At 39.1% G+C, this 16,149-nt stretch overlaps 1 protein-coding gene across 2 annotated transcripts in view; it reads right to left on the bottom strand.

Moving 5' to 3' along the window:
* Positions 1-3,037: 3,037 nt before the first annotated feature.
* prkcaa (protein kinase C, alpha, a) overlaps positions 3,038-16,149 on the bottom strand; it is a 154,441-nt gene continuing 141,329 nt past the window's right edge. Inside the window, exons 17-18 of one of the 2 annotated variants that reach the window (XM_029435608.1) lie at positions 14,751-14,771; positions 3,038-8,178 (exon numbers count right to left, since the gene is read on the bottom strand). In XM_029435608.1, coding sequence (XP_029291468.1) covers positions 8,014-8,178; positions 14,751-14,771 — 186 coding nt within the window. In that variant the 3' untranslated portion in view covers positions 3,038-8,013. The remainder of the gene's footprint in view (positions 8,179-14,750; positions 14,772-16,149) is intronic. The other variant, XM_029435694.1, reaches the window with a different exon arrangement.

Raw genomic sequence — 16,149 nt, 5'->3', positions numbered from 1 at the left:
TAATGAGTGTTAATACTGATTCCGATAAAAAAACGTTTTGTCCATGCTTTTTTCCCCTCACATTCTTCCCTTATGTTTTTGCCACTTTTAATTGGCTTCCCTATTGAGAGACACACTGTGGTTTTGTTTTGATACCCCATGCTGTGCTTTGAAAACATTGAAGGGAATATTCTGCCAAATAATAAGTGCCTTCAACAGAATCATTCAGTGGCTTTGGTAATTATGTTTCTGTATTGGCATTCTCAATATATTGCATATATGTAACATCTGGTTTATACTTCATGGTGGAAACTGATAGACTGTAACATGTTTCCACAGGAACCTTTTGTACTTGCAGAAAACACTGGACAAAAAAAGCACGTAGCCTACCTATTTAATAAACCCCGCTAACTTTGTGTTGAATGTGATAGCATTTCATCACATGTTCAAGAGTCTTAGCTGCTGTCATCACAAACCGTCTCTGACCATATGGACATTAATACAGTCATTTAGAAGCATCTGGTGAATCCCATGTGTGTGTATGAATAACCACCACATTCTGTTCCCGACCGACCAAAATAGGAGCGAATGAAGAGGCTGCCATCCGCTTGGCTTTGACTTGGCCTTTCACATAACCTCTCAGTGACTTCACAGCGAGGCAATCAGGACATCATCTCTTCTCTCAGAAGCTTATTTCTCACAAATTTCATCATTGTATACTATTAAAGCAAACATATTGCTATTTTCTCCTCTGCTTCGACAATGCACACATGAAAGCCAAAAGCAAACTTCATATCCAAGCTGAACACTAACAGCAGACAGAAACTTTCCTGCCATCTTTTAAGTTTTGGAAAAATACTGAGACCTTGCTTACCAGAGCAAGGTGAAGGGAGAGGAAGGCTAACAAATATTAAACACCATAATATGTCCATGGTATTGGACTATATACAGAGCAAAGCATGCCTCCTAGTTTGCTGTGCCTGAACGTCGATATATTCTTAGAGAGAGAGAGAAGTAATTTGTAGGTTTATTGTGTGACTTAAGAGAAAAAAACCCTTTTTGTAAATCAGGTACTCTTGTCTACAAGAATGTGAACTCAATTTGGACACATATTTGATTATGTGCAGACTCAGAAAAACACAGTGCTATTATTTTTTGTCCTTTCACATAAAATGTAATTCATTCTGTCAGCATCTGTAAAGCGCCATTGGCTTAGTCATTATTCACTTATATAGTAATGTGTATCAGACTGTTACAATAATGCATCTGTTATACTTAAGGCCAGAATACCTCTCATAACAAGACAATATGGTCGTATATGACTACGCAGTTACATAACAGATGATGACAGTTGTTAAACAAAAGCTCACACATGGCAGCTGGTTCCACAGCCAACACACTGCAGGGCCTTCTTTAATCACATGGCAGCTATCTGCATTGAAGAAATTAACACAAGTTCAATTATTTTGTACAGTACATGCAATAATATTACAACTCAGAAGTGAATAAATCCAGTTTTAAATCTAATGAACACATTTATGCTAGGTATTCTTATTAAATACAATTAGAATGTTCTTTAGAGGCACAATATCATATTTTAATCAAGTGCATTTGGGCTTACAGGACTATTTGACATTTTAAGAACTGTAGAGCAAGGCCTGAAACTGTGTTAAACAGCTTCGATACACCCAAATGTGTTGTAAAACCTTAACAACCTCTTAGGACATTGGCCGCCTGATACCAAGGCACTGAAGAGATCACAGGCCTGTGTTTAAGAAAACATCAGCAAGATAGATGAAAGCTATTAAGTGATAAGTTAAGAGTCTGAGGATATGTAAAGAGGCTGGAGTTGTGTGACTAACAAGATAGAGAAGAGTCCAAAATGGAGGTGAGCTTAAGGTTGGAAGAAATTAGTGGAACACTTTTCAATGATCAATACAATAATGGGGAGCAGTGAAAAGAGCTGCAAACTTCTTTGAGCAGTTTATCTCTTAATAAAATGAGCATACTCAAACTCTAAATGATATCTCGACAAGAAAGAAAAGCATATGCAACTGTTTATCTCTGTTATGTATCTTGTACTTTGGAAAAGAAGCAACAAGATACTACTGCATGATAAAAAAATAACAACATATGTTAAATTATATTGCTATAGGAAAGCACTGCTATTGTCATGGCTGCAGCTTGTGTTTCATCACAAATAAAAATCTGTTTGCTTGAGTTAAAACACTTTTTTGCCTGCATGTTGAGACCACTATATAGTATAGAAAGCCACAGGTGTGTTTGCGGCCTAATTTGTACTAGTGGTGAATAACAGTAGATATCTTGCAGTGTAAGTCAGACAACCAGGCTATGGAGCTCCTGCTTCTGACAGTACTGAGAGCGACACTATTGTCTTCCATCACTAACACCTCTCTGCCTTCACCAGGACTCAAGCTCAGCCATCCAACTAATGAAGTAGCCTGGAACATACAAACTATTGACAGACAACCCCCACACACACCTCTGCATATGTAATGAGTCACAGAAAAAGACACGATCACATGCCCCCACATACATACTTGTATATGATCATAATGATGCATTTAAACATTAATACTGAACGTATAAGATATAACATAAGCCAAGGGAGACTCAGCTCTCTATGTTCAAGTTTTGTGTGTGACAAAACATTTTTAAATGAACTATCCATTTTATTAATAGAAAGGTTGATTTACTGTATGATGAGTAAGAGTGTAATAACATATGTTAAGTCTGTATTATTACACTATCTTTATTCATTTAAACATTTTAGAAGGTGAAAAAAGTAAATAAATAAATAAAATAAATAAAATAATGTAATACTTATGGCAGCAAATAAAAACTAAGTAAATTAAATAATAAGTAAAGAATCACATATTTGTGAGGTCACAGTGACCTCTAAATTTAAAGCATTTAAAGCATTTCTGAGATATCACGTTTACAAGAATTGGACGGACATATGTACAACCCGAAAACTTAATGTCTCCGGCCACGGCTCTCACGGGTGCATAAAAAAACACACCTGCAGAAGTATGGATCTCATTTTCCTTTTTTTATTTGCATTATCATACATTAGGTACAAATGACACAATCAATTACAAGGTAAGTAGCTCAGACTCATTTTAAAGGTTTTCAGGCTGACAGGGGACGAAAACAAACATACACCATTTGCAAAATACAATATATTCTTTCTTTTACAGTCTATGTAGATATCTACTGTAAGTCGTTTATGTACAAAGACAGGGGTGCTGAGATACTAAATGAACAATGAGAGGAGAGATAGAGGGCCATGTTACTGTATCGGTTAAGGGATAAGGCATTCCTGCACATCATTGACCCTGTGCTCTGTACGGCCAAACAGATGGCAGCTCACCTCGACTCTCATTTCACAGCTAACAGGAAACAGCGGAGAGTAATGACTAACTACAAAGAAGAAAGACGTTACACAAGATTCATACGTAAAAGGAGAATTGTAAGAAAAGCCAATTGAAAGGGGAAAACCATACCAGACCTCCATCTTAAAACCTCACATTTAAGAATCAGAAAGTTAATTATCTTCTGGCCATTCTAATCAATTAAATCAAAAACAAAAAGGTCAGGACATCAAATAAAATGTAAACAAAGTAAAACGCTAAACACATTTGGCTAACTCCTTCCCCATGAAGCATTAGGGGGGGGGGGGTACTTGTGGAGAGGAGGAAAGGGTAGAATTGATGTGTTGAGTGAATAGCACAAGAGAAATCAACTGCTTTCGTGACCTGACAGGATTTAAAGGGTGAAAGGAGGAGCACGCTGTCGATAATATGATGGATTGACTTGGCCCAGGCACTGTGGAAAGAGGAACGGGTATAGTGAAAGAGGGCGTACAAGAGACAACGAGGGAGGGGTGGTTCAATGGAACGAGGCACAGGGGTCATTTGTCAACCAAGCCGCCATCATCATCCATCCTTTCGTTCATTTAACTAAACCCCATCAATCTCCTGTGTTCATTGTTCCTTCAATCCCCATGATCATCCTTTGATATTATCGATACATATATTAATACATCATTCAGTCATTAATAGGCACAGGGAGGTAGCAAGCAAAAGCAAGCAGACACAGGAGGATGAGTCAGGTTTTATGGCTGTAAAGGTTATTGGAGTCAGTCAAAAAAATTTGATTAAAATTCTGATTTACAGAGCAGATGATGTGAACTAAGCGTGCAACGTTTTTAGTCTTTTTTTAATTTATTTTTTACAGTTATTCACATTCATTCATTTGCGAGATGTGCTGAAACACTAACATGGCGTAAAACTAAGTAAAAACGGAGCAAATGAACTTAACTAGGCTACTTTGACAATGAATTCAAAATAGAGCAAGTGGAGTAAAGGTATGGAGTAGAGAGTTTAGAACGGAGTGAGGAAGATGATGAAGAAGAAGATGATGTACGGTATGTCTGTTAAAGTTGGGAAAGGCACACAAGGGGAGAGTATTAATCTTTGTTTCATGCCCACACTGACTGTGACATTTTGAAAACATTGAGAAGAAAGGAGTTTGAGAAGCAGGTAATCAGAGATTCTATTAAAGGGATGGATCTATTAGATCAGCACATACCGAGGCGCAAGTTGGGCTCAGACAAGGAAAAGACTGTTGCTGAGGAAACTCCGAGTATGTACAAGCAATATATTGTCTCACTTCTGTGAAATTCACTGTGGATGTTAAATCAAATGCTCAACAAGTTGAAATGTTTTCCAGATACAATTTTGCCCAAGGCTAGACAGGCAGGAAAATCTAGTACAGTGTTTGATGAATCGTTTATCAAACTGACATTGGCATTATAAAGCGTACTGACACAACGTGCACTCATGGCAGCATGCTATATGTTGTGTGGCCTACAGAGTGTACAACAGGTGTGGCTCTAGGCAGGTCTCAGCCCGCACAGGGAGAAGCTGCCACAAAGAAGAAGTCATCCATGTGACTACAGCTAGTGCAACGCTGCTATTGTCGGGTTCTTGCGTTTTCCAGGTTTGGCACATGCAAAAGGTTAAATACTAAAAGGAAACACAGTAGGAGAACACAAATTCTTAGAAAAACATGGAGAAAATATTACAAACGCTTCAATAGTTACTATCTATATCAGTCAGATATGAGTTTTATAATGTGATAAATATCCTTTGAAACATTCCTGAATTTCTGAGCAGAAGCTAGAGAAATAAAACCGACAACACTGACAGCAACACCAAACAAAAATGAAAAGAAACAGACATTTCACAAAGTGACAACAACACAACATTAAGATTATAACATAAACCCCATTCATGAGACACTAAAGAGTGAGTGGTCCCACTGGTCTAGCAACGAGCAGTGCGTCTGAGTCACAACTCGCCACAGATCTGGATTCAGTGTTCCACATCGCCCTAAAAAGCTAAAGGCAAAAGGAACCAGGGGCCGTAATAAAGTACATATATCAAGCTTCTACAGAAACAAAAACACTGATCTAGAACCAGGGACTATGTCTCAGGAAAGTCTTTTTAAAAGTAGTTTTAGTATTAGTATCTATTTCGATTAATAAACTGTAATAAATGTCTACTCCATGTTCTTGAACCATCTGCATTCTTTTGGCAAAATCGCTATTGTTCCCCACTCTTGCTTCTGCCTGAAAATTACGACTTCGATGTTACGTTACTGTCGAGTCATTGAAGGTTGATTTGTGTGCAGTATCGTTACATAATCCTGCAGTCACATTTTAAAGAGTCTGGCTGGTCTAAGATCAGCACTCTTACGGTACCACCAGACTGTAGTTTGTATTGGCCACATTACATTTGGCCATTCTAGAGCTTACAGGGATGCTTCAACTTAAATCTATCTTTTGAGTATTAAACTCTCACCGGCTTGACTTTTGACACTCTGCACCTTCCTGAACAGCTGTTGGAATCCAATGGAATCAACATGAATCCATTGGATGGTAATCTTAGGAAGGACGTAACAGGTAGACTTCTAAGACTTAAAGGGGTGACTCTTACCTCTAAAGTTTTTAGTAGAGCATCACTTTGAGGTCGTACTATAATTCTTAGGGTTTCTTTTTAATACTTTGTAGCATGCAGCCTTTAGCGGATCACATGCATGAATGATTCCTACCAACGGCATGCAGATGCAGAGGGACAGTCAACAGCAAGACACGCATCCAACCAACACACAATTTGCAGTCAAAATCATTGAATATGAATAAATAAACTAAAAGTTTTTGATAAATCTGCCAAAACAAGTAGAAACAATATATTTCACAACTTGCTAAATCTGGACCCTATTAAAGACATCCAGCTGTTACAAAGTTGATCTGTACTGGGTTACTCATTTAGTTGTTTACATTTTTTTTTTACGCATACAAATATTGGTTTATATAATTAATGTAATAAAAGCACATTCAGGTGTTGGTATAAAAACTGTAACTTGCTATACTCTTTTTAAATAACTCGTGATTATTTACAAAGGAGTTTTGTAATGGTAGTAGACGCATTCGGATATTTATCTGATCTAATGGAAAAATATGTATGAGATCACAAAAGGGAATAAAACAAATCTATTTTTTAAAGACATTAAAAAGGATGCAATTTTTTTAATTATTTGACTAATAATGGTTGTGTTGACATGCTCCTAATGAAGGATGGGTTTGTTCTCAGGACAATAAAGCATTGTATATAGATTCGCAACTTCTGTATCTAAGAACTACAAATGTGTTTTTATCTATGACATGATACTGTATGCAATATAACATTGGATGGTTATTACACAATGATATGTTATATTCTAAAAATAAACAAAAGTTTATCAAAATGTCTTTACTGTATGTGTTGGGACATGTATGACCAATGTGGGTCTTTGTAGTCATGGGCATAGAATGGGACAGAGACAGTGGTTAACACTGAGTAGTGTTAAAACATGACAAACTGTAAACGTTTTAGGTTTGATTTTCTTTTTCATAAGGTAGATATAAGAATATTTTACCACTGCACACATACTAATCTGATTACTGTGTGTCCACATAGTGTCCACAAAATTATTGAAAAGGTAAGTATACAATCTGCAGCTCAAGTAAGGGCTAGAAAATAGGTAAAATAGGGCTAAGCTAAGAAGCTAAAAATTGAAACAAACCCTGACACACTTGCATACCTATGTGTCTCACATATTTGCTTATTTTGTTTTACAGGCTGCATATTATCTAATTACGCAACTGTTCATTCTTTAGTTGATTTGCTACGCACTCTGGAAGTTGAGACCGGCTAGAATCAAATTGTACTAAAATAGAATTTTATACTATCACCATGAAATCAAAGGGGAAGAAAATTGTAAACATGATACAGGAGACATTGAATCACGAGGTGTTGTTTCAACGCCTGCACCACCTGTCCTTCATATTTGGCTATAGTGTCTACACTGCCTTATGCGAGTGTATTTCGGGTCATCACATAATATCTTTATTGGGATAATTATCCATATGGAACCAAACTGTGACCCATAATGTTATCCATTGAGATTTGTAAGTATGAAAACCTTTACCTGAATAAGTCCAGTAATTAATCCATGCCTAAAATTATATTTTAGCTGAATGCTCCTTTAATATTCTCTTGCTTACATAATATACACCCAAGATTAATTTAATCTCAAATTTTCATTGTATACTGGCATAGATAAATAAAGCCCAACACCCTTCTATCTCAGTTGCCTCCAGTTTTGGTAAACCTCCAATACAGATTGCAGCTGTAAAGAAGGACATCCTTGTCTACAGTACATGCTCATCATTAAACTAAAGTAAATGATTTCTAGTGATGGCCAGAGAACCTAATCTAATCTATACCGTCAAATATATTGTACAGAACAAATATGCATGCCCTGGAGCGCTGCAAATGAATAAAACTAATACACAAAGGTTTACAGGGGGCCTTGATCAAGTTGTGGTCAGATGGTAGGTTGGTGGTTGCTTTAAGTGGGTGGCAGTGAGCAGGGAGGTTCTTCAGAGAGGTTTCTCCATCCTTCTCATACGCTGTTATTGATCGGCGGGTTTACAAACTGCGGGTTGATGAAAGAGAACCCTGCAAACTCGGCCTGGTCGATGTTGGCGATAACCAGCTCATCTGGCGGTGTGAGCTGGGGCTGGGTGCGTGTGAAGAACTTGTCAAAGTTCTCAGCTCCTTTGCCACACTAGAAAAGAGAGACAGGAAAAGGAAATGTTTAGACATAAGGTATACACAATAATACAAAGAGTGCAAACAGACCGACGAGACAGAACAGACATGACAAATCTGGAGCACTGGCGGAAGTGTGTGCAGGGCGATTCTGTGAAGGCAACTTCTTGTCAGCACCATTCCTATTACTAAGTACAATCACACCGGGCTGGGCAACTAGACAATGTGCATGTACAATACAACAAATAACATTTGTGAGTTCTCCCCCATCAACCTCTTGAGCAATTAAATTGCATCTCCAGCTGCAACCCTGGCTACATCGAAATGAAGAACATTTTACACCTGATGCTGCACTTTCCCCACTGCTGCATGCAGTAGGAGGTTAACAACATCCGATTACATGCTCGACATCTCATTCACCCGAATCAGCAATGCACCCGGAATTCTGACTACCAAAACATCAACACAGCTGCAGCACAGCAAACAAGGCCCAGGGATTGATTCTACGAGATGAAATGGTGTCAGGACCTCTGCAACAAGGCACACTGTATTTGCTCTGACCTCATAGCCTGCTGTGATGCAGCTACTTTATCTCGGCTCAGACATGATACGTTCGCATGTTTGTACATTTGACCCCCAAAACTTAATTAACTTGCAGGAAAATGAAACGATTCCTTTGACAAAAATAGCAACAGCATTAAGGTGCAACAAGGTCACAAAAGGGTTAATTAGTGTGTCCATAAGAAGGATGCAAGCTGTCAGTATTTACCAGAAGACATCAAAGAGGTTTTCATGTGTGTGTGATAGGAGGATAATCAAATTACCGGTAAATCAAAGACAGGGACATGGATTATGTCACATGGCGGATGAAAGTAGCACTTAAGAGAATTGCTCACCAATGAAAGGTCATGTGCATGTTCGGAGACGTGAGTGTGCATCTAATTTTGTTGCTTTAATTATATTCCCTTTGACTAAGAAAAATCCCAATTGCACATACATTTGGGTATCTGGATCAGCTACCAACCCACAAACTGTGAAAGAAGACAATTCAAGCAGTTTTTCCCAGGCTGCCTCAGTCATAACACATGGGATTCAACAAGCCATTCATATTTGTCTCCCCTTCCTATGTCACATGCAGGCTCATTAGAATATACTAACCCCAATCTAAGTATCTCCACCAACAGCTGAGAGCTACCTTTGTAAAGGTGCGCAATATATTTTTCTAGCACGTTAATCAGAGCAGACTGGGTTTTTTCAAGACGGGGGCTTAAAGAGATTAAATGGAGCGTTTCAGGGGTGAATACAGACGGACATTATGAAAATATATATGTGTTTTTTGTGTTTTGTTTTTAAAGCATGTAAACATGATCTAGTAGAAACCCAAAATACAAGTATGAACCTGACAAAGAGCATGACATGTCCCATTTAAGTATTACTAGAGAAGTGGCACTGTTTCACACAGCACATGGGTTTTTCCCATTTAGTATTTCAGTGACTTTTCTTAAAAGGATAAGTGCAGTACACGCTGTTTCTGGGACAATCTAGTAGAATCGTGCAATTTTGGGGTCATGCGAGATTACTGAGATTAGCATTTGCATTACTCATTACAGAGCCTAAGAACAAATTGCGTAACTTGTGTTACATGCTATTTTAATTGTTTTACCAAGCAACGAACACATTACCAGATCCTGTTAAAAAAGCTACACCAATGTCTTTAATGCACTGCTTTTTGTCCAATACATTTCCAACACTAGGAAATGACTTCAACACCAGCTAACATGGAAACCAGCTGTTTTATCTCCTTCCAAGCTAATCTCATTTATGGTGCTGTATATTTGCTCGCAGTGATTCTGTGCCTGCCACTTGAGGCTATCAGTGTCCTCTTCGGATTAGCGTTTATGGAGGATCTGCTCAGGGGTGTACTCTTTAACACAAAATAGCCAGCTTGCCTTTGTACCATCTCACTATTCTTTCAAAGGAGAAGATAAAGAGTTAATTTGTCATGACAGATGTCAGCCCCAACCACACCCAGTAACCATGCACTGTAACTGTACTGTAACCTTACTGTACTTTAATGATCCCAGTAACTTCCACACAATGAGGCATACAAGGGATTTATTAAACACTGGTTTGGATCGAGGCTCGGTATCAGATACCAGAACACCAGGTATACGTCGGTATCGGGACTGAAAAAGTCTGATAGGAGCAAAACATGTATTTCAACAGCAGAGAAAATAGATTACTTTGTACATGAAGAGGAATTTTTGTCTCCTTTAAGTGATGCTACTGTCTTCACTGGAGAAGGAACAGTAATAAATGAGACAGCGTACAAGAGAAAGAGCGAGCGAGTAAGAAAGAGCGAGGGGCGGTACGTCTCCTCCTTCTCTGTCCTCATCAGTTAGTCCACCTACACACCGGGCTCACCTAAATGGATGCATGCATTGCAAACGCACACAATCATACACCCAAATTCACACAGAGACTTTACGCTAGGACTCAGTGAACCCCTTGATAAGCATTCACGTTCCCTTGGGAGCTACTGTGCTGCAACTGACTGAGGGAATAAACGACTCTGTGAAGGCTCGGATTCAGGGCTTGTATGGAAAGAAAGGAGGATGGAAACCATAGCACCTTTGGCACTGTTGTCATAGAAATAAACAGCGTTGCATTTAACTCAAAGGGCTGTTGTGACTACAAAGGCAATATTTCACCACACATTACATCATAACTTAGGCAGTACAAACACACAGTAAGAAGCAAAACAAAATAAAATAAGCAGCTTTTAGTGTTAAGGTTACTCAACGAATTACCCTCTGTCCAATGATAATTATTCTAAAATCATAAACGATACTTGAAGGTTAGTTAGTTTCCACTTTAAATCTGGTTATGTTTCTTTAGTCAAATTTTTTTTAAACAATCTGTTAGGTTATCATGTGGGAGGTGTCTCTCTGAGCTTATGTGTCTGATAGGACTAATGACACAAGCCTGTTAAACATTTTCAAGACAGATTAATCGCTTTATCTAGCCAAGTAGAAGCCTTATTAAGTAGCACTGCCATAAGCAAAGCCTCCTTGGCAACTACTGACTTCTGCTTCACTCATCAAGCTTACTTCTTCAAAACAATTCAGCAGACAGAAAGTTCCAACTTCTAAACATCCGTCCCTTTTCTGGATGGTAAGTGCTACTACTACTGACTGAACACCGGTAATAGTCCTTGAAGGTTCACAGTAACAGGCTTTGACTGAGTACAGGACCTGTATCCCCAGTGGAATTTATCCACACTGCTGTGCCACCAAAAACAGCCACTACCTGGGTGAAGCTCCTCTGAACCACAGCTTAAATTGATGTATTCTTTAATCCTTTCCAATCAGTTTCAATTGTTGCTGTATGTCTTCACATCCAACTGTGACCTGGCTATGAAACTCTTGACAAACTTGTGACTAATTGTCCTTATCCACTGCTGCCCTATATTCCCAGACAAGACATGTCAGTGAGTGTGTACGTTTGAGTGTTATGTGAGCGTCAGTGCGTCTATGTGTGTGTCAGTCTTTGTGTGTTTAGGAATGTCTGCCTGTGTTTGTCAAGCAAACACACTGTGGTATAAAAGATACAGACATTTCTACTTTTCTTTGCTACTTACTTTATTATGTTTTAGTGGCGAGGCCAGACAACACATGTGAACGCAACAGAGCATAAAAAACATTGAGACACAGACGTTTCTAAAGTGTGTTTTTGTTTTTAATTTCCTCCCATGACTATTGTCACTGACAGGTGACATCCACTCCAAGCCACTACCACCCTGTCTGAGTCAATAGAGGCCAGGACACACACTTCAAAATGTGTGTGTGTTGTCTCTGAATGTACTCTCTCTTTCCCACATGGCAGATACCAGATGGGTAAATGCCAACATCCATCAACGGCTGTGTCTCTCCATAATCTTGTCTTCTATCCATCACTGACCATCCATCGCTCAAGTGAAGCAACACATTTTTCACTCTGACATCCACCAACAGTTTCTAGTACGAAGATGTGCCTTTTTGGATCAGTTACTCCTTGTGACACTGGGCCTCTGCTCTCAAGTAATATTCCTCCCAGTGTTTAAAGCAAAGCATATGCGGGATGGAGCTTCAACTGTCAAACTGACAGAGCCGAGTCTTTGGATTGACAAACACGCTTCATTCTGTACATTTTATTTATTCTGATCTCAGTTTTGGTGATAAAGCATCACGTTACAAATACAGGACCTTGAACGCACTAAATCTATTTTATAAGAGATGCTCTCATAGGATAAACGAAGCTCAACAAGATGGTCGTGAAAATCTGCACCACTGCCTTAGCGATTTTAAAAATAAACTTGCCCTTTTGGAAACGCGCAGGGCTGATCTTCTATTTTCCAAATTGGTTGATTCAGCCAACGCTTATGGGGTGAGACAGACGCCGCTTTGCTGTTGATACGTCCTCCCATACACGGTGACATAATGTCCTACATGGATTTTTGACCTACTTTCTCACATCTTTAATCACTCTACCTCTATCTCTCTGTACACATACAGGCGTGCACGCCTCTGCACTCAAGCATATTAAAAGAACACTCAGCTACTTAGGTTGGTAAATGACTCCCTGCCTCCAATAAGAGCCGTCTCTCTCCCTCTCTCTCTCCCTCTCTCTCTCCCTCTCTCTCCCTCTCTCTCCCTCTCTGAAGTCACTGGCATGGGAAGCTATCTTTTATTGTCCTAATTTCCCGAACATCTTGCTTTGATGAATTGTTAGCTTGTCATTAGCATTGAACAGCGTATAGATGGGCATCAGTCACTTGTATTTTATTAACATTTAACAGCAAATGAATACTGCTTGAATTTCCCTGCCTTATTTCATGAATGTGTAATGTGAGTAAATTAAAAAGCACAGTTGAATCCACGGGTTATTGGTGCGGAAAGCTAAAGATGAAAACACAACCTTACATGACCGCTTGTGCTTTGGCTATACACATGCTCCAAAGAATAGGACTTTGTTGAGATCATCCCTGGTCTTGTTTGAATCCAATGTTAGAATGATAAACTCCTGCTACATCTACATAGAAAATATTTTCAATGCATTTGTTTTTAATTTGACCTTTCACATTTAAACCCAAATGTATCAGACTGCATGTATTGTGAGAAATTAAGTAGAGATTTTTACAGAAAATGTGATAGAAAATACTAATTCTCAAAACCCCAGCTGAGGAAATAAATAATTAAATAGAAAAAATAAATACGTAAACAAACTGAAAGTGCTTCCTCTTCTGTCTCGTAAGCTAAAAGAGGAAAGGCAGACATGCTCGTTCAAGTTGCATCAGACTGTGCCTCTCATTCTCTTACAGCTACAGTGAGTCACAACGTACCCATACTGCCATAATCTTCTGTGTGTGTGTGTGTGTGTGTGTGTGTGTGTGTGTGTGTGTGTGTGTGTGTGTGTGTGTGTCCCATCAGGCCTGTGCATCCCTTGCTTGGACATTGTCACTTCTATGCAGTGACTAAGTCCTCCCACTCTTTCTTGATCTGACTCGCTCCCTTCAGTCTCTGTTCCCATCACTGTCAATCAGCGGCTTCCTATTTGACCTTCTTTCTCCATCCTTCTCTGCACCCTTCAACCATAAAGACGTTCGGACATCCACAAGTGGGCGTAAAATAAGTGGCCATAGTGCTACTACTTAAGGAATGAGCTTGATTTCATTCCAACACTGCTCGCTGAATGTGGTTGTGCTTGTTTTGGTGACAGCTATAAATACGGATCAACAATAACTTGGCTAAAACTCATTCTACCACACACACTGTGTCCTCTGTGCTGTCCGAAGCCCTTGCTGTATAGATACAGATGGCTTGAATGTCTCAGCTGGGTGCAGCCGGCATATTGATTGCAATTCCGCAGCTGTCACAGGCAGATGAAGTGAGATTGAGCTGGGATAGATGAAAGGAAATAGAAGGAGGAGTGGATTACAGAGGCAGGGTTAGACCTGGTGAAGGGTGAAAGGAAGGTGTGTAATGATAGCCATTTGGTGGTAATGGACTCAGAAACAGCGCTGCATTACATGGCATAGTGTGATGGACATGATGGATTGTTATAGAGCAGGTTATGGTGGTAACAGAGAGCATTCAACAATGTTTTGTTACTCTCTTTCCACCTCTTCCATCTTTCACCCTTAGCTGCATTGGAAACCAGACCCATGCAAGCATGCACTGTGCAAAAGGACATGCACGTTTGCATGCATCCTGCAACTTCAGCGTTGACAAATATACAAGCACAGAAGCTTTCTCCTCTCTCCCTCCGATATTGATTAACCCCCCCACCACACACACACACACACACACACACACACACACACACACACACACACACACAAAGGCGGCAAATAAACACAGAGATGAGGCGTACATGCAAGAAATCTTCCTCCTCCGCTTTTCTCAATCTCTGTTAACCTTTACTTTCTTTAACCTTCCCACTCACGTACATTTACTCACACATACACACACAAAGCACACACAGCCTTTCCAGGACACTCAGCACGTCCAGTCAGCGGGAGACTACATGGACAAAGAGGTCAGGATTCACCTTATTAGAGGAACTGGAGCCCTTGAGGGTTGAAACAGAAGAGAACTACAATATTTAAAGTGAATGTGTAACAAACTCACACACACAAGACACTGAGTGACTTACTTCATCTGTGTGTGTGTGTGTGTGTGTGTGTGTATGAAGGAGAATGATAGAAAGACACAGGGAGATAGTGTGTGTGCTCTGCATGATCATGTGTAATCTCAAGGGATTTCAAAACTATTGCTTACTGTGCAGTGAGATATGAGATTATGCATTTATAATACATGTATGCTACATTAAATATACATTCAGATGAAAGGCTTTGAAATTACTTACGACCCACAGAACACATGCCATAAGGAACGTACGCCTGCAGCTGTGTTTTGACTGTACAGAAGAGTGTCATGTCAAGGCAGCATTATATTCCACATGAGACCGACTTCGGTTTATGTTTAATGGAACGATTCTATTTATTGAACAGAATCCCCAATTAATTCATTTTTACTACAGACTATATAATGTTTTTACAAAACTACGTAATGCTGGTGTAGTCCTGACTCTGTTTTTCTGTCAGAGTGAAACCACTTAAAACTATGACAATGACTTTTCTTTGTTGTTTTATATTATTTTCAAATAAATATCTTTGGGTTTTGGATTGACAAAATGAGACATTTAAAGACATCACATTGGACTTTTAGACACTAGGATGGACATTTTTCACTATTTTATAGAGCACTAAATAATTCATTGAGAAAATAATGGTTTGTTTTCAACCCTACTTGTGTCGGACATTCTTTACATGCATCACCGGCAGCGACTCTTAATGGCAATGTTACAAAAGAACGCAGTCAGATTACATCAGCTGTCTCGACAAACATATATATCTCCTGCTCCAATCACCTTCATGCAATGAGACCTACCAAACGTAGGTCTAGCAAACAAAAGTAATGTATTATAAATATCCCAAGCATATTGGAAGTACCACATGCGTCTATACCATATGTGCTGGTAGGTGCGTGATGCTTTTACTGTAGCCTCACAGAAGCCCTAGATAAACTACTGTGTAGCAACTTGTTCTTTGAGTGTACTGTCACTTGACCGCCATCACCCCGCACAGGATGAACATGTATAAGAAATGAATCGATGGATTGTCTTGTTAGATGGTTGTGTATGTACATCAAATGTTGATGCATCAAAAGCAATACATTATCATAAAAACGAGATTATACAATATAGTCCTAGTGTCCACAATTGAACACGGCTAACAGTTGTCCTTATTCTGTCTACATAAGTGAATAATTTTAAAGAGACTAAGTTCTGACTAATTGTTAAAAAATATATGATTCGTTTTTTGAAGGAATCAACTAAATTACAAAAAGAGATGTTTTTCCACTTACCTCTATGCCCGACTGCTTCA

This window comes from Cottoperca gobio, chromosome 1 (genome assembly GCF_900634415.1).
Source record: "Cottoperca gobio chromosome 1, fCotGob3.1, whole genome shotgun sequence".
NCBI classification, from domain to species: domain Eukaryota; kingdom Metazoa; phylum Chordata; class Actinopteri; order Perciformes; family Bovichtidae; genus Cottoperca; species Cottoperca gobio.
The sequence above is the reverse complement of the archived record's forward strand: the minus strand, read 5'-3'. Positions and strand labels throughout refer to the sequence as shown.